The following is a 26892-nucleotide window of genomic DNA, read 5'->3' on the forward strand; positions in this document are numbered from 1 at the left end:
TCACACACACACACACAGCTCTCTCACACACACAGCTCTCTCACACACACACACAGCTCTCTCACACACACACCACGCTCTCTCACACACACACACACAGCTCTCTCCCACACACACACACAGCTCTCTCTCTCACACACACACACAGCTCTCTCTCACACACACACACACTCCTCTCACACACACACAGCTCTCTCACACACACACAGTCTCTCACACACAGCTCTCTCTCACACACACAGATCTCTCACACACACACACACACACACAGCTCTCTCCCACACACACACACACACAGCTCTCTCCACACACACAGCACACAGCTCTCTCACACACACACACACACACAGCTCTCTCACACACAAACACACACACAGCTCTCTCACACACACACACACAGCTCTCTCACACACACACACAGCTCTCTCACACACACACACACAGCTCTCTCACACACACACACACACAGCTCTCTCACACACACACACAGCTCTCTCACACACACACACACACACAGCTCTCTCACACACACACACACAGCTCTCTCACACACACACACACAGCTCTCTCACACACACACAGCTCTCTCACACACACACAGCTCTCTCTCTCACACACACACACAGCTCTCTCTCTCACACACACACACAGCTCTCTCTCTCACACACACACACAGCTCTCTCTCTCACACACACACACAGCTCTCTCACACACACACACAGCTCTCTCTCACACACACACAGCTCTCTCACACACACACACAGCTCTCTCACACACACACACAGCTCTCTCTCACACACACACACAGCTCTCTCTCACACACACACACAGCTCTCTCACACACACACACACAGCTCTCTCACACAGCTCTCTCACACACACACAGCTCTCTCACACACACAGCTCTCACACACACACACAGCTCTCTCACACACACACACACACACACACACACAGCTCTCTCACACACACACACACAGCTCTCTCACACACACACACAGCTCTCTCACACACACACACAGCTCTCTCACACACACACACACACAGCTCTCTCACACACACACACACACACACAGCTCTCTCACACACACACACAGCTCTCTCACACACACACACACAGCTCTCTCACACACACACACACACAGCTCTCTCACACACACACACACAGCTCTCTCTCACACACACACACAGCTCTCTCTCTCACACACACACACAGCTCTCTCTCTCACACACACACACAGCTCTCTCTCACACACACACAGCTCTCTCACACACACACACAGCTCTCTCACACACACACACAGCTCTCTCTCACACACACAGATCTCTCACACACACACACACACACACACACACACACACACACACACACACACACACACACAGCTCTCTCACACACACACACACACACACACACACACAGCTCTCTCACACACACACACACACACACACACAGCTCTCTCACACACACACACACACACACACACAGCTCTCTCACACACACAGCTCTCTCACACACACAGCTCTCTCACACACACAGCTCTCTCACACACACAGCTCTCTCACACACACACACAGCTCACACACAGCTCACACACAGCTCACACACAGCTCACACACACACACACACACACACACACACACACACACACACACACACACACACACACACACAGCTCTCTCACACACACACACACACACAGCTCTCTCACACACACACACACACACACACACAGCTCTCTCACACACACACACACACACACACACAGCTCTCTCACACACACACACACACACAGCTCTCTCACACACACACACACACACACAGCTCTCTCACACACACACACACACACAGCTCTCTCACACACACACACACACACAGCTCTCTCACACACACACACACACACAGCTCTCTCACACACACACACACACAGCTCTCTCACACACACACACACACAGCTCTCTCACACACACACACACACACAGCTCTCTCACACACACACACACAGCTCTCTCACACACACACACACAGCTCTCTCTCTCACACACACACACACACAGCTCTCTCTCTCACACACACACACACACACAGCTCTCTCTCTCACACACACACACACAGCTCTCACACAGCTCTCACACACACACACACACAGCTCTCACACAGCTCTCACACACACACACACACTCACACACAGCACACACACACACACACACACACAGCTCTCACACACACACACAGCTCTCCACACACACACACAGCTCTCTCTCACACACACACAGCTCTCTCTCTCACACACACACAGCTCTCTCTCACACACACACACAGCTCTCTCACACACACACACAGCTCTCTCTCACACACACACAGCTCTCTCTCACACACACACAGCTCTCTCTCACACACACACAGCTCTCTCTCACACACACACAGCTCTCTCACACACACACACACACACACAGCTCTCTCACACACACACACACAGCTCTCTCACACACACACACACACACACAGCTCTATCACACACACACACACACACACACACAGCTCTCTCACTCTCACACACATCTCTCTCTCCTTCCTGAGTCGGTCCCATGGTGCTACATAATGTCTCTGTCTCTCTCTCCTGTCTGTCTCTCAGATCTGGAGTATGAAGCAGGACTCGTGTGTCCACGACCTGCAGGCCCACAGTAAGGAGATCTACACCATCAAGTGGAGCCCCACGGGGCCCGGGACCAACAACCCCAATGCCAGTCTGATGCTGGCCAGGTAATACAAGACTTTTATCATAAAAAGCATTTAGGATCTGTATGTGACGTAGTATGGAGTGATGTGTTCATCTCCGTCTGTGACATTCTGTTTCCCCCAGCTGAAGGAAAAAAAATAAAGAGCCCAGGATAGTCACTGTAATATATGTGAATAGATCTTCTGTCCTTCCTCTGCCTTTTACCCTCCTAAACAGCTCCAGGGGCGCTGCAGCATGCTCCCTCCCAAATGGGTGGTGTCTGGGACGTTAGGGGCAGAAGATGAATTTCCAAGATGGATACTAAAGTACTGTTCTTCTTCTCCCCAGCGCGTCGTTTGACTCGACGGTGCGTCTGTGGGACGTGGAGCGAGGCGTGTGCATCCACACGCTCACCCGCCACCAGGAGCCTGTCTACAGTGTGGCCTTCAGCCCCGACGGGCGCCACCTGGCCAGCGGCTCCTTCGACAAGTGTGTCCACATCTGGAACACACAGGTACGGGACGGACTGACACACACAGTCTCTGACGTCACTCGTACTTCATTCACATCTCAAGCCCGACTGTTTGTTGTAGGGCTTGTCTGGTGGTGGATGAATGGGTTTGAGTATTTAGCTCTGACGTATATGATGCATTGATTTCTGTAAATCTGGAGCTCAGCCCTTAGTGAGATACGTGTAATAATGTGAACATGATTGAAATTGAGTTTCCCCAAATCCATTTTTCCTGGTCATTGTTTGGCTGATTACACCCCTGTCCCTCTGTCTGTCCCTCTCTGTCCCTCTGTCTGTCCCTCTGTCCAGACGGGTGCTTTAGTCCACAGCTATAGGGGAACGGGGGGCATCTTCGAGGTGTGCTGGAACGCCACGGGCGACAAGGTGGGAGCCAGTGCGTCAGACGGATCGGTAAGTCTCACCAGCTGCCTCTTAATGGACACAGCCAGGAATTATTTCCCTGGTGTCAGGAGGAGCTGAGATAGAATCACGTCAGACCCCAGTCAAAAGCTTTATCTAGGGCCCAAGGTGTTTCCTGCTCACGTCGCATGGTCCAGGTAAACGCCTGGCTTCACGAGCACCAAGTAGTGACACTATATATAGATTTTAGTACTGTGCTAATGATCTGTTAGCTACCTGTCCAGTATCCAGCGTCTGTTATATTCATCTGGGGTCAAATGTCTACAGCTAGAGCAATAAACAGAATTGTTTACTTGTCAACAGTTGCAGCTGAGGCGTAATGAATCAAATGGCTAGTTTATCGATGGTCTTGAGCATCTACAGGTCATCTGTAAGGGATTGTCCTAGTAGTTCCACACCATAGTCCCCTCCAAGCTCATCACTAAGCTCAGGAACCTGGGACTGAACACATCCCTCTGCAACTGGATCCTGGACTTTCTAAGGGACCACAGTGGGGGTAGGCGATAACGCGTCCGCCATGCAGACCCAGAATACGAGGGCTCCTTAGGGGTGCGTGCTTAGTCCCTTCCTGTACTCTCTGTTCACCCACGACTCCAACACCATTAAGTTTGCTGACGACACATCAACGGAGCTGTAGTGGAACGGGTCGAGAGCTTCAAGTTCCTTGGTGTCCACATCACTAAGGAATTAGGGTCCACACACACCAAAAGTTGTGAAGGTACAACAATGCCTCTTCCCCCTCAGGAGGCTGAAAAGATTTAGGATGGGCCCCTCAGATCCTCAAAGTTATACGGCTGCACTATTGAAAGCATCTTGACTGGCTGCATCACCGCTTGGTATGGAAACTGCTTGGCATCCGAACGCGAGGTGCTACAGAGGGTAGTGCGTATGGCCTAGGTACATCACTGGAGCCGAGCTCCCTGCCATCTATGACCTCTATGCCAGGTGGTGTCAGAGCAAGGCTTCAAATGGTCATGGACTGTTCTTTCTGCTACCGATACCAGGCGGTGTCAGAACCTTAGAGGTTCCGCAGATTGAATAATGAATGACAATGAAGTGACTTTCTGCAGTGTATACTGGACCACTTAGACTAGTAATGGATGTGTGTTTGTCTCATTGGTTTCTATGTTAAAGGGATAAATGGGGCCTTTATCTACCTCCCCAGAGTCAGATGAACTTGTGGATACCATTTTTATGTCTCTGTGTCAAGTATGAAGGGAGTTAAGAGGTAGATTCGCGAGCCATTGCCTACTAGCGTTAGCGCAATGACTGAAAGTCTATGGGTATCTGCTAGCCGGTACCATAGACTTCCAGTCATTATGCTAATGCTAGTTAGCAATGGCTCGCGAATCTACCTCTTAACTTCAAACTGCACGCAGAGACATAAAAATGTTTATCTGACTATGGGAAAGTAGATAAAGGCCCTTTTAAGGCCAGGGGTTTTCCAGGTCTGGTCACATAACCCAGCTCAATTACATATGACCTTTAACCTCGCTCTCGCTCTCTGTTCCAGGTTTGTGTATTAGACCTGAGGAAATGACGCTCGTTTGGGGAGCCATGGACCGACTACGAATGTGTACATAGCCAAAATGACTGTCCCTGCCTGTCGTCTACACTGCTGTAGTCCCATCAGAAGCCATGGCCTGCCATCACAACCACCACCACAGACGGAGCGCCCAACACCCACATAAACACTTAAACTACACCTCCAGAGAAGGGGTCAAACTAACCTCCCGTGAAGGGGGTCTCCCCTCCCCCCCAGTCAGACTCAGACCCACAGGAGAGAGATTACTTTTACGTTCAGAGAATGAAAACATCCCAAAGGGACCCATTCATACATACCAAAAGATCTGCTATTTACTTTGTTTCTTTTTATCCTTTATACCAGAAATTAGAAATGGCTTTTTCCCCTCACGTCGTTGGTGTGTGCATATTGTACATGTCAGCATGTTTTGTTGTCTTTTTGCCGTAGGTTTGTGTTACATGTCGGGGAAAGAGTGGAGAGGTCAGTAGGATTTTTGTTTCTTTTACAATTTGGGTTTGAAACTGTTTATTGGGAGAAATCCATTCACTTTGGCATTGTACTTTTTTTTTCATGGCTCAAGAAAACATTGAACAAATCTATATTTCATAAGTTGAAATGGGTTAATTTGTTTTCAATTGAAATTTTGATGCTTGTTTTTCAGTTTGCCCCCCAAAACTTTTTTTATATATATTTGTCAGAGAGCAGTTAGGGCTTTCCTCCCCACTACGTCTCATTTTGCTTGACTACCTTGGGGAAATGGTTTCAGGTGTGTAAAACTGTTAGATCTCTGGACTAAAGATCATCACTGTTAGCTACTACATAACCCCATCCTTTCATCCTTTCACATAACCCCATCCTTTCATATTCTAAGGACATGTTACTTTAGGTTTCAGTGTTATGTAGAAGGAAAGGCTGATCGTCCATCTGTGCCTCCGTGGCTCTTTTAGCCAGAACATAGGAATGCCAGTGCTTTGGGTAGCTCATGAATGAATAGGACGCAGGACGAGCCCCATACAAACGCCGATGTCAAAGTTAGCCGGGAGTCTTCATACCCGAAATTGGTGAAACATGAGATTTTGTCAACGTTCCAAGACTACTTTTGAGTTGTAACTTCTGACCAACTTTGATTTTGGAGTGAACCATTGTTTCAAGTGTTCTGTTTGAGGATGCACTGCTGTGTCTGCTCTTAGGTCATTGTGGATGATTGATTTTCTTCCCAGCACCAACACTTGGAGACAGGCTGTGTCAAGGCCTATGCATGGATAGATGGTGCTTGTTTTTTTTGTGGTGTTCAGAAGGTGATGTTTTCTAGGCAGGGAGATGAGAAGCGGACTTTGGAACATATGACTTGACGTAACATTCTAACTGCATATATATATGTGTGTGTGTACGTACATATATAATAATGTATGTATATGTATATATATGTATGTATATATGTATATGTATATATATATATATATATGTGTATATATATGTATATATGTATATATATGTGTGTATGTATACGTACGTACATATGTGTGTATATATATGTATATATATATGTGTATGTATACGTACGTACATATGTGTATATATATGTATATATGTATATATATATGTGTATGTATACGTACGTACATATGTGTATATATATATATGTGTATGTATACGTATGTACATATGTGTATATATATGTATATATATGTGTGTATATATATATATATATGTGTATGTATACGTACGTACATATGTGTGTATATATATATGTGTACGTACGTATGTGTATATATATGTATATATGTATATATATATGTATGTATACGTACGTATATATATGTATATATATGTATATATATATGTATGTATACGTACGTATATATATGTATATATATGTATATATATATGTGTATGTATACGTATGTACATATGTGTATATATATGTATATATATGTGTATATATATATATATGTGTGTATGTATACGTACGTACATATGTGTGTATATATGTGTACGTATGTATGTGTATATATATGTGTACGTATGTATGTGTATATATATGTGTACGTATGTATGTGTATATATATGTGTACGTATGTATGTGTGACATCACAGGGGATTCTTTTTGTATGCAAGGTTGGTTTTGTAAAATTCTCCGTAACTCTCGAAGACACGCTTGGAAATATGTTATTCTTATGCATCATGTGGGTCTTTCACCATGAGAAATGGTTCTTTATAAAATACCATTAAACGGTCATAGCTATAAAAGAGCAGCCCTGAGAATGGCTTTGTTGAAGTTATTTTCTGCACTTAAGAATAATGCAAAACAGGGAGATGTGTTCAAGCAAGGATTGGGGTCAATTCCATTTTGATTCATTCTGGAAGTGAACTTCCAAGTCAAGAATTTGAATAAAATCTTTTTTTTCCATGATTGAATTGGAATTTGAGCACTTTAAATGGCATTGACCACCAACCCTGGTTGGTACATCCAGACGCAGGATAATGCTGCTAGTTGAATTTCTCTCCCGTAGCTGAATGCGTGCAGACGTTCTGTGAAAAAGCGAGGGACAATAGTAGTTTCTAAACTGTTCACTTGTTGGGTACACATTGGATCCAAGCCAACTTCATGGCATTCCAACATACCATCTCTTAGCCCTAGCTAACATCCAGTGGCTCTTAAACACCAATGTTTTATTTTCAATTTTATTTTTCTTCTGCAAAAGCCTCCTTTGCTCAAAGAATGTCACTTGTTTTACAAACGCATTTTGTACAGAAGCTAGCTAAGAGTATTTTGAAGTTTGCTTTAATATAACCAACAGTGAGTGGATCGTACCATGAAGACTATTAGGAAGTCTGACAGTGGAATGGTATTTTATAATGTTTGTTTTAAAAAAAATAATCTTTTTACAATGCATTCAAGTGTTTGCTATTTCTTGTTCCTACCTAAAGTACTAATTCTCTTTGCTATGCCTAAAAAGCCCTTGAAGGTTTTGTACTCTTTGAAAAACTTTTATAATTCTGATTTATTTCTAGCTATGTACGCAAAAATTAACAAGAACAATACATCCACATTAAAGTTTAGATTTATCCATAACACCCTGGACCATGTAGGTAAATACCAGTGGATGTATCCATAACACCCTGGACCATGTAGGTAAATACCAGTGGATGTATCCATAACACCCTGGACCATGTAGGTAAATACCAGTGGATGTATCCATAACACCCTGGACCATGTAGGTAAATACCAGTGGATGTATCCATAACACCCTGGACCATGTAGGTAAATACCAGTGGAGATTTCTTTTGTTTGTTTCATTTTGTCTTCGCCCTCACCCATGTTATCTTCTCTCACTCACACAGATGCTGAGACTCTGCAACCTACGCATCTGACTGTTGTAATATCAATCAGATCTTTGAAACGTCTAGAATAAAAAATCTATTTTGATAATAACGTGTGGTTTTTCTGTTGACTTGGTTTGTTTCTCACCTAGAGTCCTTTTTGGTGTATTGCATGTAGGTTTTATTGTATTTAATCTTTTTAGTTTATGAAATACACATCCTCTTCAGCCATAGGTTGTGTAGTAGTCTATCCTTGGTCATGGTACATTTGGAAATATTCAGACCCCTTGACTTTTAACATTTTGTTATGTTACAGCCTTTAAAATTAATACAAAAATAAAAATCTACACCCAATACCCCATCATTTTTGCACTAATATATATATATATTTTTAATGAAATAGTACTTTTACATAAGTATTCAGACCATTTACTCAGTGCTTTGTTGAAGCACCTTTGGCAGAGATTACAACCTTGAGTCTTCCTGGGTATGATGCTACAAGCTTTCCACACCTGTATTTGGGGGAGTTTCTCCCATTCTCTGCAGATCCTATCAAGCTCTTGTCAGGTTGGATGGGGAGCGTCACTGGACAGCTGTTTTCAGGTCTCTCCATAGATGTTCGATTGGGTTCAAGTCCAGGCTCTGGCTGGGCCACAAGGACATTCAGAGACTTGTCCCGAAGCCACTTCTGCGTTGTCTTAGATGTGTGCTTGGGGTCATTGTTCTGCTGAATGGTGAACCTTCGCCCCAGTCTTGAGGTCCTGAGCGCTCTGGAGCAGGTTTTCATCGAGGATCTCTCTGTACTTTGCTCCGATCCTGACTAGTCTTCCAGTCCCTGCCATTGAAAAACATCCCCACAGCATGATGCTTCACTGTAGGGATGGTGCCAGGTTTCTTCCAGACGTGACACCTGGCATTTAGGCCAAAGAGTTCAATCTTGGTTTTATCAGACCAGAGAATCTTGTTTCTCATGGTTCGAGTCCTTTAGGTGCCTTTTGGCAAACTCCAAGTGGTCTGTTATGTGCCTTTTACTGAGATGTGGCTTCCATCTGGCCACTCTACCATAAAGGCCTGATTAGTGGAGTGCTGCAGAGATGGGAAAATCTTCCAGAAGGACAACCATCTCCACAGAGGAAATCTGGAGCTCTGTCAGCGTGACCATCGCGTTCTTGGTCATCTCCTTGACCAAGGCCCTTCTCCCCTGATTGCTCAGTTTGGCCGGGTGGCCAGCTCTAGGAAGAGTCTTGGTGGTTGCGAACTTCTTCCATTGAAGTATGATGGAGGCCACTGTGTTCTTGGGGACCTTCAATGCTACAGACATGTTTTGGTACCCTTCCCCATATCTGTGCCTCGAAGCAATCCTGTCTCAGAGTTCTACGGACAATTCCTTCGACCTCATGGCTTGGGTTTTGCTCTGACATGCACTGTCATCTGTGGGACCTTATATAGACAGGTGTGTGCCTTTCCAAATCATGTCTAATGAATTTCATTTACCACAGGTACATTTACATTTTTTTTACATTTTAGTCATTTAGCAGACGCTCTTATCCAGAGCGACTTACAAATTGGTGCATTCACCTATAATATCCAGTGGAACAACCACTTTACAATAGTGCATCTAAATCTTTTAAGGGGGGGGGTTAGAAGGGTTACTTTATCCTATCCCAGGTATTCCTTGAAGAGGTGGGGTTTCAGGTGTCTCCGGAAGGTGGTGATTGACTCCGCTGTCCTGGCGTCGTGAGGGAGCTTGTTCCACCATTGGGGTGCCAGAGCAGCGAACAGTTTTGACTGGGCTGAGCGGGAACTGTGCTTCCTCAGAGGTAGGGAGGCGAGCAGGCCAGAGGTGGATGAACGGAGTGCCCTTGTTTGGGTGTAGGGCCTGATCAGAGCCTGAAGGTATGGAGGTGCCGTTCCCCTCACAGCTCCGTAGGCAAGCACCATGGTCTTGTAGCGGATGCGAGCTTCGACTGGAAGCCAGTGGAGAGAGCGGAGGAGCGGGGTGACGTGAGAGAACTTGGGAAGGTTGAACACCAGACGGGCTGCGGCGTTCTGGATGAGTTGTAGGGGTTTAATGGCACAGGCAGGGAGCCCAGCCAACAGCGAGTTGCAATAATCCAGATGGGAGATGACAAGTGCCTGGATTAGGACCTGCGCCGCTTCCTGTGTGAGGCAGGGTCGTACTCTGCGAATGTTGTAGAGCATGAACCTACAGGATCGGGTCACCGCCTTGATGTTGGTGGAGAACGACAGGGTGTTGTCCAGGGTCACGCCAAGGCTCTTAGCACTCTGGGAGGAGGACACAAGGGAGTTGTCAACCGTGATGGCGAGATCATGGAACGGGCAGTCCTTCCCCGGGAGGAAGAGCAGCTCCGTCTTGCCGAGGTTCAGCTTGAGGTGGTGATCCGTCATCCACACTGATATGTCTGCCAGACATGCAGAGATGCGATTCGCCACCTGGTTGTCAGAAGGGGGAAAGGAGAAGATTAATTGTGTGTCATCTGCATAGCAATGATATGAGAGACCATGTGAGGATATGACAGAGCCAAGTGACTTGGTGTATAGCGAGAATAGGAGTGGGCCAAGAACAGAGCCCTGGGGGACACCAGTGGTGAGAGCACGTGGTGCGGAGACAGATTCTCGCCACGCCACCTGGTAGGAGCGACCTGTCAGGTAGGACGCAATCCAAGCGTGCGCGGTGCCGGAGATGCCCAGCTCGGAGAGGGTGGAGAGGAGGATCTGATGGTTCACGGTATCAAAGGCAGCAGATAGGTCTAGAAGGATGAGAGCAGAGGAGAGAGAGTTAGCTTTAGCAGTGCGGAGAGCCTCCGTGACACAGAGAAGAGCAGTCTCAGTTGAATGCCCAGTCTTGAAACCTGACTGATTAGGATCAAGAAGGTCATTCTGAGAGAGATAGCAAGAGAGCTGGCCAAGGACGGCGCGTTCAAGAGTTTTGGAGAGAAAGGAAAGAAGGGATACTGGTCTGTAGTTGTTGACATCGGAGGGATCGAGTGTAGGTTTTTTCAGAAGGGGTGCAACTCTCGCTCTCTTGAAGACGGAAGGGACGTAGCCAGCGGTCAAGGATGCGTTGATGAGCGAGGTGAGGTAGGGGAGAAGGTCTCCGGAAATGGTCTGGAGAAGAGAGGAGGGGATAGGGTCAAGTGGGCAGGTTGTTGGGCGGCCGGCCGTCACAAGACGCGAGATTTCATCTGGAGAGAGAGGGGAGAAAGAGGTCAAAGCACAGGGTAGGGCAGTGTGAGCAGGACCAGCAGTGTCGTTTGACTTAGCAAACGAGGATCGGATGTCGTCAACCTTCTTTTCAAAATGGTTGACGAAGTCATCCGCAGAGAGGGAGGAGGGGGGGGGGGGGGGGGGAGGAGGATTCAGGAGGGAGGAGAAGGTAGCAAAGAGCTTCCTAGGGTTAGAGGCAGATGCTTGGAGTTTAGAGTGGTAGAAAGTGGCTTTAGCAGCAGAGACAGAAGAGGAAAATGTAGAGAGGAGGGAGTGAAAGGATGCCAGGTCCGCAGGGAGGCGAGTTTTCCTCCATTTCCGCTCGGCTGCCCGGAGCCCTGTTCTGTGAGCTCGCAGTGAGTCGTCGAGCCACGGAGCAGGATGGGAGGACCGAGCCGGCCTGGAGGATAGGGGACAGAGGAAATCAAAGGATGCAGAGAGGGAGGAGAGGAGGGTTGAGGAGGCAGAATCAGGAGATAGGTTGGAGAAGGTTTGAGCAGAGGGAAGAGATGATAGGATGGAAGAGGAGAGAGTAGCGGGAGAGAGAGAGCGAAGGTTGGGACGGCGCAATACCATCCGAGTAGGGGGAGAGTGAGAAGTGTTGGATGAGAGCGAGAGGGAAAAGGATACAAGGTAGTGGTCGGAGACTTGGAGGGGAGTTGCAATGAGATTAGTGGAAGAACAGCATCTAGTAAAGATGAGGTCAAGCGTATTGCCTGCCTTGTGAGTAGGGGGGGAAGGTGAGAGGGTGAGGTCGAAAGAGGAGAGGAGTGGAAAGAAGGAGGCAGAGAGGAATGAGTCGAAGGTAGACGTGGGGAGGTTAAAGTCACCCAGAACTGTGAGAGGTGAGCCATCCTCAGGAAAGGAACTTATCAAGGCGTCAAGCTCATTGATGAACTCTCCAAGGGAACCTGGAGGGCGATAAATGATAAGGATGTTAAGCTTGAAAGGGCTGGTAACTGTGACAGCATGGAATTCAAATGAGGAGATAGACAGATGGGTCAGGGGAGAAAGAGAGAATGTCCACTTGGGAGAGATGAGGATTCCAGTGCCACCACCCCGCTGGCTCGATGCTCTAGGGGTATGCGAGAACACGTAGTCAGACGAGGAGAGAGCAGTAGGAGTAGCAGTGTTATCTGTGGTGATCCATGTTTCCGTCAGCGCCAGGAAGTCTAGGGACTGGAGGGTAGCATAGGCTGAGATGAACTCAGCCTTGTTGGCCGCAGACCGGCAGTTCCAGAGGCTGCCGGAGACCTGGAACTCCACGTGGGTCGTGCGCGCTGGGACCAGCAGGTTAGAGTGGCAGCGGCCACGCGGTGTGGAGCGTTTGTATGGCCTGTGCAGAGGAGAGAGAACAGGGATAGGCAGACACATAGTAGACAAGCTACAGAAGAGGCTACGCTAATGCAAATGAGATTGGAGTGACAAGTGGACTACACGTCTCGAATGTTCAGGAAGTTAAGCTTACGTTGCAAGAATGTTATTGACTAAAATGATACAGTACTGCTGGCTGGTGGAGTAGGCTAGCTAGCAGTGGCTGCGTTGTTGACTTTGAACGTGTAGCTGGCTAGGTAACCTCGGTAGTTTCAGTACTACACCTTGTCATGATACAAAGCAACTTTGTAGCTAGCTAGCTAACATAACACTAATCAAGACGTTCCTTGTAGTGTATTTAGTTTCAACAATGGTAGACTCCAATCAAGTTGTAGAAACATCTCAAGGATAATCAATGGAAACAGGATGCACCTGAGCTCAATTTCGAATCTCATAGCAAAGGGTCTGAATACTTATGTAAATAAGGTTATTTTATAAATTTTTTCTTTGCTTTGTCATTATGGGGTATTGTGTGTAGATTGATAAGAATGCTTTTTAAATGTAATACATTTTAAAAGAAGGCTGTAACGTAACAAAATGTGAAAAAAGTGAAGGGGTCTGAATACTTTCTGAATGCACTGTAGCATCGTCCCTTGAGCACTTTCGGCAGAGACAGAAGGAGCCAGATGTCTCACAGGATGTATAAATCTGAAGCATCCGTTTAGAACTTCCACTCACCACCAAATATGGTAATAAGAGGAAGTCAAGTGATGGGAAGTGGGAGAAGATGGAGCCAGATGAAATTTGGATGCCGTTCTGCTAACTTCAGCTCTTAATACATTGTAGTTTTGGGAACAGAACATCTATTAAGAGCAGAGTGCTCAAAGTTTTGTAGACTTGACCCTTTGCCAAGGTTTCGAAAAATTGCGTTGTTTAGAAGGCATGGAAGGGTGAATTGAGTTATTGTGCACACACACACTTCAGTTATTCCCTAACGGAAATAAGCAAATATACTGAACAAAAATATAAACGCAACCATTTCAAAGATTTTACTGAGTTACAGTTACTATAAGGAAATCAGTCAATTGAAATAAATTAGGCCCTAATCTATGGATTTCACATGACTGGGAATTCAGATAACTTTAAAAAAAGATAGGGGCGTGGATCAGAAAACCAGTCAGTATCTGGTGTGACCACCATGTACTTGCCTCATGCAGCGCGGCCGATTTCCTTCGCATAGAGTTGATCGGATTGTTGATTGTGGCCTGTGGAATGTCTCACTCTTGGTCAATAGCTGTGCGAAGTTGCTGGATATTGGTGGGAACTGGAACACGCTGTCATACACGTCGATCCAGAGCATCCCAAACATGCTCAATGGGTGATATGTCTGAGTATGCAGACCATGGAAGAACTGGGACATTTTTAGGTTCCAGGAATTGTGTACAGATCCTTGCGACATGGGGCCTTGCATAATCATGCTGAAACATGAGGTGATGGTTGCAGATGAATGGCAAGACAATGGGCCTCAGAATCTGATCAAGGTATCTCTGTGCATTCAAATTGCCATCGATAAAATGCAATTGTCTTCGTTGTCTGTAGCTTATGCCTGCCCATACCATAACCCCACCGCCACCATGGGGCACTCTGTTCACAACATTGACAGCAAACTGCTCGTCCACACGAAGCCATACATGTGGTCTGCGCTTGTGAGACCGGTTGGACGTACTGCCAAATTCTCTAAAATGGCTTATGATAGAGAGATGAACGTTCAATTCTCTGTCAACTGCTCTGGTGGACAATCCTGCAGTCATCATGCCATTTGCATGCTCTCTCAAAACTTTGGCGTTGTGTGACAAAACTGAACATTTTAGTGGCCTTTTATTGTCCCCAGCACAAGGTGCACCTGTTTAATGATCATGCTGTTTAATCAGCTTCTTGATATGCCGCACCTGTCGGGTGGATGGATGAACTTAGAATTAATAGGGATTTAAACAAAAGCTTACTGTGCCTAAGGAACATTTCTGGGATCTTTTATTTCAGCTCATGAAACATGGGACCAACACTTTACATGTTGCGTTTTATATTTTTGTTCAGTGTACATGTTAAAACATGTCAATAGGATCTTGCTAGCTCTGCTTGGCTCTGCCCACCTTGCTTGTTCTGCCTACTATACTTAATTTGCTCCAATTGCAAACGACGCCATTTAGATATCTGAGTTAGTATTTGCTTTCGGTCTTGTGATGTTTGTATGCTCTGTGTCTACTAGTCCAAACCTAGGCTACAAATTAGGGAAAGCATGCAGTCCAGTGAGCAGCCGATGCTTTTTTACAATGGCCAGTGACTGCCATCTAGTGGTCAAAAGTACGTTGTGAAATATGGATATTAAAAGGAATTGCTATTGAGACTACTTTAAAACCCTTCATTGCAAAACTGTGTTTTATGCAGATATGTTTTATATGAAGTTTTATTTACAATGATGATTTTTTTTAAATATATTTTATTTAAAAAAATGGTCTTGTTTCAGATTTACAGGGGAGGTCTATTGTCCATTTCCTCCCTGCATTGGCCTTCCTTGCCATTATCACAGGATGTCACTAAATTATACATGCAGATTGCTCATCCTTCTAGTTTGGAAATTACACAGCCTAATACAGACATAAGCATGTTCTACTCAATATATTCCCAAATACATGTATTCTTAAATGGTTTATTTTGTTTTTTAAACTGTGTGAGACATGCATGAATGTTTACGAAAACTCCGATGTTCAGATGAAGGGAATGAATAGTCTTTAACGCACACCACAGCAGCGCTCAATTCTGGCAGCGGTGTGTAGCCTGCTGTAACTGCTGGCAAAGTCATTCAGAGCAGGGGCGGAAATCCCGGGGGGGACGGGGGGGACACGACCCCCCCATCCTGGGAAAAATATGATTTGTCCCCCCAATATATCACTGAAACATAACTATGTAATTTAAATAATATTAATAATACGCAATGAAAGCAATTGTGCTGATTATAGACACTTAATAGCTCGTTTTTAAGTTTCAAAAGATTGCGACCCCCCCCACCCTTTGCCTCACAATGGTTTGATCCACTGCCAGTTCCTTAGCTTGCGAGGTAACGTAGAGGTTGTATCTACTGTCTGAAAGGCACTCAATGCACGTAACTGACGTGAGGTTAATCCAGTCAATCGCGCACACACACTACCTGAATATGCAGAGCTAGCGCGCAAATATTAACTATTAAGCTAGCTAGTACCTATTCCATTTATGTGGCGTCGTCAAAGATGGAATCTTTGCTATCGTCAATTTATTCCAAGATCAGCATGCATGTAAGTTAGTGCTTCAAAGTCCCTGTGATAAGGTTAGCGATAAACTGAACAGAACTACACTCTCTTCTACCATTGTTTTAAATATATTTAATGGTCTCGTTGCAAAAGCTAAATTGTCGCAAGGGAACTTTTATTTATATATTTTATTTCACCTTTATTTAACCCGGGTAGCAAAGATTATAGCAAACACCACTGAATTGGTGCTCGCTAGCTTTGCAAATTCAGCTATTGTTAGAAGCCAGCCAATATGAAACAAACGATTAAAATTACAAAAGGTTGCAGCATATGTTGTGTAAATGGTGAACTCATACAGCTGTCAACTCTTGTCACTGCAATCCGTTTCACATTTGCTAGCTACCTTTTAGATCGAAGCCCAAATAGAATGATAGAAGATAAGATGATAGAAGCCCATCTCCTACTGTAAATAACCTACATACTGTGTGTGTGTAGCCAACCAGGTAGAAAAATGGCAGAAAAAAGACGGACATCAGAGTATTTTTCAGTACACCAAAACGCAAAGTAAGAACCCTAGTAGCCTAATATCTCAAAGACTAGTTGATAAAATGTTCATAAGAAAGAAATTATATTCTAATGGAAATGTTTCACAATGATGTCATTAGGCAGAGCAGGCCACAGATGGCACACAGACAGCAGAGTTGGGGACAGATATGCAGGGACAGACTGGCAGAGACAGGGAGTCTCAGGTAAGTTTGTTGAGTCTTTGTTTGGCAACATTATGAAAGGTTCTCAATTTTTTTGACTTGTAAAATAGGAACATAATTGGAAAATGCCATGGATACCCCCACTCTCAACTTAAACTGGTGACTGAACTAAGATTTGTTAAAGGCAATGGTATTGCTGTTGGGATTAGTTGTGTAGTTTTGGGTACCGGTAGTTAGGAGTACGGCAAACACCTTATTTCTTTGGTTCCTCAATATACATTTACCATATTAAACGTAGGCTATGTGTTACAGCACTACTTTTGGTGTCCCCCTCAGGAATTGCTCTTGAGAAAATGTAATGTAATTGTCCCCTCCAAAGTTGATATCAGATTTTCGCCCCTGATTCAGAGCATATACTTTTAACTCTGTAACTTTCCAGAGGTACTATTTTTGACATGTAATGTTTTATTATAACAAAATCAGACACCCGACAGAACAGTTGACCTATTTCCCTCGTCGGTTGTTGTGTTTTCTATGCGAGATAAATATTCCTCTCGAGGCGTGTTCGAGAGCCATAGGAGGGAAACTTATTCAGAGGGGGGGGGGGGGGGGGGCAGTTTTACATTGCTACCACGTTTATTTCTTTAAAAATTCAATTGCGCATGGCATCATTTTACAAATGCAGTGTTTCCATCCAGAGTTTTAAGCATGGTTTAGGCACAGCTGCGCAACAGAGCCCTTAAAGAGGTACTGTCACCTTAAAAAGGTCATCACATACCTGGTAATAGAAACCCAAAAATATGACAAGTAGCACAAGTAGACAAGTAGAAACATTTTAATTTAATTTCCAATATCTAATTGATCATGATAACATTCAACACTCAAAATTATTTCAATTTACATGATCTACTTTTTCTACTGTTAAATGTTATGATATTCTTGCACCCCAAAAGTACTGGGTCCAGGATAGTTACACTAGTCCTGGATGGTTGTTCCCTACTGGGTCCAGGATAGTTATACTACTCCTAGATGGTTGTTCCCTACTGGGTCCAGGATAGTTATACTACTCCTAGATGGTTGTTCCCTACTGGGTCCAGGATAGTTATACTACTCCTAGATGGTTGTTCCCTACTGGGTCCAGGATAGTTATACTACTCCTAGATGGTTGTTCCCTACTGGGTCCAGGATAGTTATACTACTCCTAGATGGTTGTTCCCTACTGGGTCCAGGATAGTTATACTACTCCTAGATGGTTGTTCCCTACTGGGTCCAGGATAGTTATACTACTCCTAGATGGTTGTTCCCTACTGGGTCCAGGATAGTTATACTACTCCTAGATGGTTGTTCCCTACTGGGTCCAGGATAGTTATACTACTCCTAGATGGTTGTTCCCTACTGGGTCCAGGATAGTTATACTACTCCTAGATGGTTGTTCCCTACTGGGTCCAGGATAGTTATACTACTCCTAGATGGTTGTTCCCTACTGGGTCCAGGATAGTTATACTACTCCTAGATGGTTGTTCCCTACTGGGTCCAGGATAGTTATACTACTCCTAGATGGTTGTTCCCTACTGGGTCCAGGATAGTTATAGTACTCCTAGATGGTTGTTCCCTACTGGGTTCAGGATACTTATACTACTCCTAGATGGTTGTTCCCTTCCAATACTGGGTAAAGGATAGTAACACTAATGCTAGATCGTTGTCTGAGATCAGTGATGGGCAACTGGCGGCCAGCTGTTTTTCTCTTGTTATGTCAGTCACTGATAGTCAGCCCATGTTAGCTTACATTTTTTAGATTGCTAAATTAGTTTAGCGGCCAGCTATCTAAACTTGTTATCATGGTCGAATTACCGGCCAGGGAGGCCCCATAAATGTTTTTGTCAGTCTCACTCAGATATCATATTACAGACTGCAAATATTTCTCTCCAACATATGGCAAAATGTGTAGATTTGAGGGAAATTAGCTGTAAAATCCTCTCGCCGTCCCATGGCAAAATGTGTAGAATAATAATAATAACAAACAGGATGTTGTGTCCAATGGGGTGAATGCAGATTTTATAGCCACTATTCTTCAACAGTTGGGCTACAGGTGACAATGCTTATTGCTAATAGCACATCTGATAATATAGACCATGCATAGGCTATATCCAATCTGTTCAAATAATTTTAGCATAATTTTTATCAGTATGTTATTAGGCCCATTTTTAGAAGTGGTAATTATATCTTAGATGGTGTCAGCATGATCTTATTTGAATTAATTTTGAAGTAGAATGTCCTTTTAACAAGTCACCAGAACTGAGCTTCTCAGTCTTTCTGCTTAAACATTCTCCTGGGGGAGGACCCTGGACCCCCTAATCAAGAGGACTGGAATCAGTCACACTCGCAGTTTAAAACATGTACAAAATTATCCTCTTTTCCTAAAAGCATAATGGTCATGACTTTCTTACAGTACCAGTCAAAAGTTTGGACGCACCTACTCATTCAAGGGTTTTTCTTGATTTTTACTATTTTCTACATTGTAGAATAATAGTTAAGACATCAAAACTATGAAATAACACATATGGAATCATGTAGTAACCAAAAAAGTGTTAATCAATTCAAAATATATTTTATATTTGAGATTCTTGAAAGTAGCCACCCTATGCCTTGATGACAGCTTTGCACACTTTTGGCATTCTCTCAGCCAGCTTCATGAGGTAGTCACTCGGAATGCATTTCAATTATCAGGAGTGCCTTGTTAATAGTTAATTTGTGGAATTTCTTTCCTTCTTAATGCGTTTGAGCCAATCAATTGTGTTGTGACAAGGTAGGGGTGGTATACAGAAGATAGCCCTATTTGGTAAAAGACCAAGTCCTGAAGGCACTGTAATCACTATTGGTAAGGTATTGATAAAATAATTGATAATATAAACATTAGAATAACACAATCATAATCAGTTGACTGTTCCTTCGTTGAGTGTTCGTTAATCTAGCCTACACAGTTGTAAATCCAGCTCATATTTCTAAAACACCCCTTTTATCTATGATGGTTGTTGGAACTTTGTTCTTTTAAAACATTGGATCTAATCTTTAACCGAGGTTATAGAACGAAAATCCTTGATGGTGGGTTCACTTGGTTGTCATACAAGCTATTAATAAAGGTGTTGGCACGGAAAAACACTGTAAACATTTTACTTTTGATGGGGCACACACACACACGTGGTGTAAAGTACTTAAGTAGTACTTTAAAGTATTTTTACTTAAGTACTTTTTGGGGGTATCTGTACTTCACTATTTATATTTTTTCCTACTTTTACTTCACTACATTCCTTAAGAAAATATTGTACTTTATACTCCATTAATTTTCCTTGACACCCAAAAGTACTCACTACATTTTGAGTGCTTAGCAGGACAGGAAAATAGTCAAATTCACTCACTTATCAACCAAACATCCCTGGTCATTCCTACTGCCTCTGATCTCGCGGACTCACTAAACACACATGCTTAGTTTGTAAATGATGTCTGAGTGTTGGCGTGTGCCCCTGGCTTTCCGTAAAAAAAAAAAACGAGAAAATGGTGCCAACTGGTTTGCTTAAAGGATCGTACCCTTTTTTTCCAATTTTCGCCTAAAATGACATACCCAAATCTAACTGCCTGTAGCTCAGGACCTGAAGCAAGGATATGCATATTCTTGATACCATTTGAAAGGAAACACTTTGAAGTTTGTGGAGATTTTAAATTAATGTTGAGGAATATAACACATTAGATCGGGTAAAAGACAATACAAACAAAAAAATGCATATTTAAAAATAAATTAAATTAATCTTTGAAATGCAGGAGAAAGGCCATACTTTCAGATAGGAGTCTAGGTGTAATTTAGATTTTGGCCAGCAGACGGCAGCAGTGTGTGGGCAAAGTTTCAGACTGATCCAGTGAAGAATTATATTACTGCACAAAATGTTGTATCAAGTCTGCCAGGAGTTTACCCAAATGTGTGGAATTGGTCAATTGATACATTTTGAAGTACATAACTATAGAGAACATACACAAATGCTATCGTAATAAAACATTTAAGTTTACACACCCCCAGGAATGTCTTAAATTGTAGATCGTTAGCTTATACACTAACTTTCACACATCTAGACGGCCGGTCGGGGTGGGTGTGCAGCCAGAGACAGCAGTGGGGTCAAACTGTAGACCCCATTTCCTACATTGGAACATAAAAATTGATTTTATCAAACAAAACTAAGCTACATTTTATCTCTGGGACCCTCAGCGGTGAATGTATCAAACCAGTTGCCGTGATAAAAGTTTTTTGTTGTTGTGCACTCTCCTCAAACAATAGCAAGGTATTTGTTCACTGTAATAGCTACTGTTAATTGGACACTGCAGTTAGATTAACAAGAATTTAAGCTTTCTGCCCATACAAGACATGTCTATGTCCCGGAAAGTTGGCTGTTGTATACAACAACATTCTAGTCACATTATCGCACGTTAACAACAACCATCCCAGTTTAGGGACACCCATCCCGTACGTAGAGGTTAATAGAAGGAATTTCAAATGATTTATACTTTTACTTTTGATACATAAGTATATTTTAAACCAAATACTTTTACTCAAGTAGAATTTTACTGTGTGCCTTTTACTTTTACTTGAGTCATTTTCTATTAAGGTATTTTTACTTTTACTCAAGTATGACAATTGGGTACTTTTTCCACCTGGGTTGTCATAGTAGCTATTAACAAAGGTGTGGGCATGGAAACACACACACACGCACACGCACGGACACACACACAGGCACATGTTTCGCTGTTATCACTCTCACCTTAAGCGTTCTCCAGTATGCCATGTGTTGTGTGTTCAGCTGCACATCACACAAACTTCCATCTGCTGTTTACTTAAGTGATAATGCCAGAGAAGCCGGTGTTTGGAGGATATATTGACATGGGTGTTGTTTCGTCTCGGGCTGGCAAACTGTGTCAATGTATCCTCCAAACACCGGCTTCGAGGGCATTATGAATTTACGTCACGCAGACTTCCATGTACTATATCCCCTAGAACCAGGCACTAGCATCACCCCTTCATCTCTGTGGCTTGTGAGACCATCAATCTGAGATCGACTTAAGTTTCCATCACAGGATTTTTTGTTGTTGCTGTATTAATCCCTGACTATAGACCATGATTCGTCATTGAATTGAAGTCATATGGTATATCTAGTACCATTGTATCAAAAGTTAATTGAATTTATGTCTGTTAAATTCGTTGACTGAATGTGTTGAATGACTAAATCAACAGTAAATGTAAAATATTTACAATAGCTTTTTTGGCACCTAGTGAACCACTGAAGCCTGTGTAAATACAGCTCTGCGGTAAAGCACCCAGTAACTGTTGGAAAACCCAGATTTTTAGGATATATATTTTTATACACAATTTCTTACCGGAAATAAATGATAGCAAAGTGCAGATTAAAATGGAAATATTAAACTGTAAAACTGTTTTGTTGTGTGAGAAAGTGTGTGTGTGTATTTCTTGGCTTTCAGTCTTAGTACCTACCATGACCAATTTTTTAAAGATTCATAGTACATGACAACCAGACATTGAGTACTCAAAAACATTTACATTTACTTGCTAATTACATACCCATTCTCAATGTCGATCCAGTGAAACCTGTTAAGGTGGTTGGCAGTAGGGCGTCAATTGAACACATTCATTGCAAAGTAAATACCTCAAGCTGGCTAAGGAGGCACATGCACATTCTCAATGCCCAATTGCCTATACAGCACAATGCCCAATTGCCTATACAGCACAATAAAACTAGTTGAGGAGTAATGCAGTAGCCTCGTGTATCAATGAGCAGAACATTGTAATGTCAATGTTGGCAATAGCTCCAACTTAATTATGATAAACACACCCGTTTTCCAAACTGTCCGTCCAATGACACCAGTTGATGGGTGCAACAGCATTGAATCAATGGAAGGTATAGACACCATGATGATGCCAATGTGGACGGTATCTCAAGTCGGGTGTGAAGCAGACAATCCCTGAGAGAAATCCATTGCTGCGTGGTCACTTCCATGATGTCATATCTACTGCATCACTAGGCACTAGTCCCAAATGAAACCCTATATGGGACCTGGTCAAAAAGAGGTGCACTACATAAGGAATAGGGTGCCATTTGGGATGCTGACACAGTCTCTGATCTGATCTCAGATCAGATTGAATGGATTCTTAGCAGCTCCCGTGGGAAAGCAATGTGTCTGTTCCTCTCTCTAACTCCATCTAACTATATTGGCAGAATGACTTATCCTATCAAATCTAATTTAAATTGTGGCAGCATATATGGTGACCTACAGTGCATTCAGAAAGTATTCAGACCCTTATTCTAAAATTGATTAAATTGTTTTTTCCCCCCCTCATCAATCTACACACAATAGCCCATAATGACTAAACAAAAACAGGTTTATATTTTTGTTTTGCAAATATATTAAAAATACAAGACAAAAATATCACATTTATTCAGACCCTTTACTCAGTACTTTGTTGAAGCACTGTTGGCAGCGATTACAGCCTCGAGTCCTCTTGGGTATGATGCTACAAGCTTGGCAACCCTGTATTTGGAGAGTTCCTCCCATTCTACTCTGCAGATCCTCCCAAGCTCTGTCAGGTTGGACGTGGAGCGTTGCTGCACAGCTATTTTCAGGTCTGCCCAGAGATGTTCAATCGGGTTCAAGTCCAGGCTCTGGCTGGGCCACTCAAGGACATTCAGAGACTTGTCCCGAAGGCACTCCTGCATTGTCTTAGCTGTGTGCTTAGGGTCGTTGTCCTGTTGGAAGGTGAACCTTCGCCCCAGTCTGAGGTCCTGAGCGCTCTGGAGCAGGTTTTCATCAAGGATCCCCTGTGGCTCAGTTGGTAGAGCATGGTATTTGCAACGCCAAGGTTGTGGGTTCGATTCCCACGGGAGACCAGTACAAAAAAAATTGTAACATATTTTTTTTTTTAAATGTATGAAATGTATGCATTCACTACTGTAAGTCGCTCTGGATAAGAGCGTCTGCTAAATGACTAAAAATGTAAAAAGTGTAAATCTCTCTGTACTTTGCTCCATTCATCTGTTCCTCAATCCTGACTAGTCTCCCAGTCCCTGTCGCTGAAAAACATCCCCACAGCATGATGCTACCACCATACTTCAACGTAGGGATGGTTCTCATGGTCTGAGCGTTCTTTAGCTGCCTTTTGGTAAACTCCAAGCAGGCCGTCAAGTGCCTTTTACTGAGGAGTGGTTTCCAATTGGCCAGTTTACCATAAAGGCCTGATTGGTGGAGTGCTGCAGAGATCTGGAAGGTTCTCCCATCTCCACAGAGGAACTCTAGAGCTCTGGCAGAGTGACCATCGGGTTCTTGGTCACCTCCCTGACCAAGGCCCTTCTCCCACGATTGCTCAGTTTGGCCGGGCGGGCAGCTCTAGGAAGAATCTCGGTGGTTACAAACATCTTCCATATAAGAATGATGGAGGCCACTGTGTTCTTGGGGACCTTCAATCCTGCAGAAATGTTTTGGTATCCTTCCCCAGATCTTGTGTTATTGACTGTACGTTTGTTTACTCCATGTGTAACTCTGCGTTGTTGTTTTTGTCGCACTGCTTTGCTTTATCTTGGCCAGGTCGCAGTTGTAAATGAGAACATGTTCTCAACTGGCTTACCTGGTTATGTAAAGGTGAAATAAAAATACATGTAAAGAAATATGTGCCTCGACACAATCCCATCTCGGAGCTCTACGGACAATTCCTTTGACCTCATGACTGCCTCGCCTGGTTCCACCAACTACTTCTCAGTTAGAGTTCATTGTGTCAAATCGGAGGGCCTGCTGTCCAGACCTCTGGCAGTCTCTATGGGGGTACCACAGGGTTCAATTCTCGGGATATATATATATCTCAATGATGTCGCTCTTGCTGCTGGTGATTCCTTGATCCACCTCTACGCAGACGACACTATTCTGTATACATCTGACTCTTCTTTGGACACTGTGTTAACAAACCTCCAAACGAGCTTCAATGCCATACAACACTCATTCCGTGGCCTCCAACTGCTCTTAAACGCTAGTAAAACTAAATGCATGCTCTTCAACCGATCGCTGCCCGCACCCGCCCGCCCGACTAGCATCACTACTTTGGACTGTTCTGACTTAGAATATGTGGACAACTACAAATACCTAGGTGTCTGGTTAGACTGTAAACTCTCCTTCCAGACTCACATTAAGCATCTCCAATCCAAAATGAAATCTAGTCGGCTTCCTATTTCGCAACAAAGCCTCCTTCACTCAGGCTGCCAAACATACCCTCGTAAAACTGACCATCCTACCGATCCTCGACTTCGGCCATGTCATTTACAAAATAGCCTCCAACACTCTACTCAGCAAACTGGATGCAGTCTATCACAGTGCCATCCGTTTTGTCACCAAAGCCCCATACACTACCCACCACTGCGACCTGTAAGCTCTCGTTGGCTGGGCCTCGCTTCATATTCGTTGCCAGACCCACTGGCTCCAGGTCATCTATAAGTCTTTGCTCGGTAAATCTCTGCCTTATATCAGCTCACTGGTCACCATAACAACACCCACCCGTAGCACGCGCTCCAGCAGGTATATCTCACTGGTCATCCCCAAAGCCAACACCCCTTTTGGCCGCCTTTCCTTCCAGTTCTCTGCTGCCAATGACTGGAACGAACTGCAAAAATCGCTGAAGTTGGAGACTTATTTCTCCCTCACTTACTTTAAGCATCAGCTATCTGAGCAGCTTACTGATCACAGCAGCTGTACATAGCCCATCTGTAAATAGCCCATCCAACTATCTACCTCATCCCCATATTGTTTTTATTTACTTTTTTGCTCTTTTGCACAGCAGTATTTCTACTTGCACATCATCATCTGCACATCTATCACTCCAGTGTTCATTTGCTAAATTGTAATTATTTCGCTACTATGGCCTATTTACTGCCTTACCGCCTTACTCCATTTGCACACACTGTATATAGATTTTTCTATAGTGTTATTGACTGTACTTTTGTTTATCCCATGTGTAACTCTGTGTTGTTGTTTCTTGTCGCACTGCTTTGCTTTATCTTGGCCAGGTCGCAGTTGTAAATGAGAACTTGTTCTCAACTGGCCTACCTGGTTAAATAAAGGTGAAAAAAAATAAAATTAAGAAAAAATGGCTTGGTTTTTGCTCAGACATGCACTGTCAACTGTGGGATAAGATATGGACAGGTGTGTGCCTTTCCAAACCATGTCCAATCAATTGAATTTACCACAGGTGTACTCCAATCAAGTTGTAGAAACATCTCAAGGATGATCAATGGAAACAGGATGCACCTGAGCTCAATTTTGAGTCTCTAAGCAAAGGGTTTGAATGCTTATGTAAATATGAATTATATTTTTTGATACATTTGCAAAAATTTCAAAAAATCTGTTTTTGCTTTGTCACTATGGGGTATTGTGTGTAAATTGCAGAGATTTTTTTTATTTAATCCATTTTAGAATAAGGCTGCAATGTAATAAAATGTGGAAAAAGTCAAGGGGTCTGAATACTTTCGAATGCACTGTTGGTACATACCATTGTTTCATTATCCTTAATGAGTTGTTGCTACCTCAATTCATGTTATTTTTTTACATTCTGATTGTTTGTTTTTAATTGTTTTTGTATTTTATTTTTTACTTTAACCCCCTTCCCCAATGTGTGGGCCTAAATCATTTTTTAAATTTATATGTACAACATTTCCTTTATATTTTAAAATTATTGGTTACGTAAGTGGCGATGTACACACGCACACACACACATACTGTAAGGGTCCTGTGTGTAGCTGGTATAGAGAGTCAGGCGCAGGAC

At 43.6% G+C, this 26892-nt stretch overlaps 2 protein-coding genes across 8 annotated transcripts in view; one reads left to right on the top strand and one right to left on the bottom strand.

The window, feature by feature from the left end:
- Positions 1 to 8612, top strand: part of LOC106598815 (F-box-like/WD repeat-containing protein TBL1XR1) — a 38352-nt gene extending 29740 nt beyond the window's left edge. For 6 of the 7 annotated variants that reach the window (XM_014189824.3, XM_014189821.3, XM_014189822.3 and 3 more), the window contains 4 exons: positions 2637 to 2764; positions 3069 to 3234; positions 3541 to 3642; positions 5165 to 8612. In XM_014189824.3, the coding sequence (XP_014045299.2) occupies positions 2637 to 2764; positions 3069 to 3234; positions 3541 to 3642; positions 5165 to 5191 (423 nt within the window). In that variant the 3' untranslated portion in view covers positions 5192 to 8612. Of the gene's footprint in view, positions 1 to 2636; positions 2769 to 3068; positions 3235 to 3540; positions 3643 to 5164 lie in introns of those variants that run through there. The other variant, XM_082973281.1, reaches the window with a different exon arrangement.
- Positions 8613 to 9727: 1115 nt separating this feature from the next.
- On the bottom strand, positions 9728 to 11778 carry LOC145877485 (uncharacterized). The gene is made up of 2 exons (XM_082973066.1): positions 11150 to 11778; positions 9728 to 10954 (listed from the first exon to the last, which is right to left on the bottom strand). Exon 2 carries the CDS (start codon positions 10907 to 10909, stop codon positions 10160 to 10162), a length of 750 nt encoding a protein of 249 aa, XP_082829192.1. The 5' UTR covers positions 10910 to 10954; positions 11150 to 11778; the 3' UTR covers positions 9728 to 10159.
- Between the last annotated feature and the right edge of the window lie 15114 nt (positions 11779 to 26892).

The sequence above is a fragment of the Salmo salar genome, chromosome 03, assembly GCF_965601325.2.
Source record: "Salmo salar chromosome 03, fSalSal1, whole genome shotgun sequence".
Taxonomy (NCBI): domain Eukaryota; kingdom Metazoa; phylum Chordata; class Actinopteri; order Salmoniformes; family Salmonidae; genus Salmo; species Salmo salar.

Excerpts from the sequence above, each read along its gene's own strand:
- LOC145877485 (XM_082973066.1), bottom strand. The coding sequence starts at position 10,909 with ATGACGGATCACCACCTCAAGCTGAACCTCGGCAAGACGGAGCTGCTC.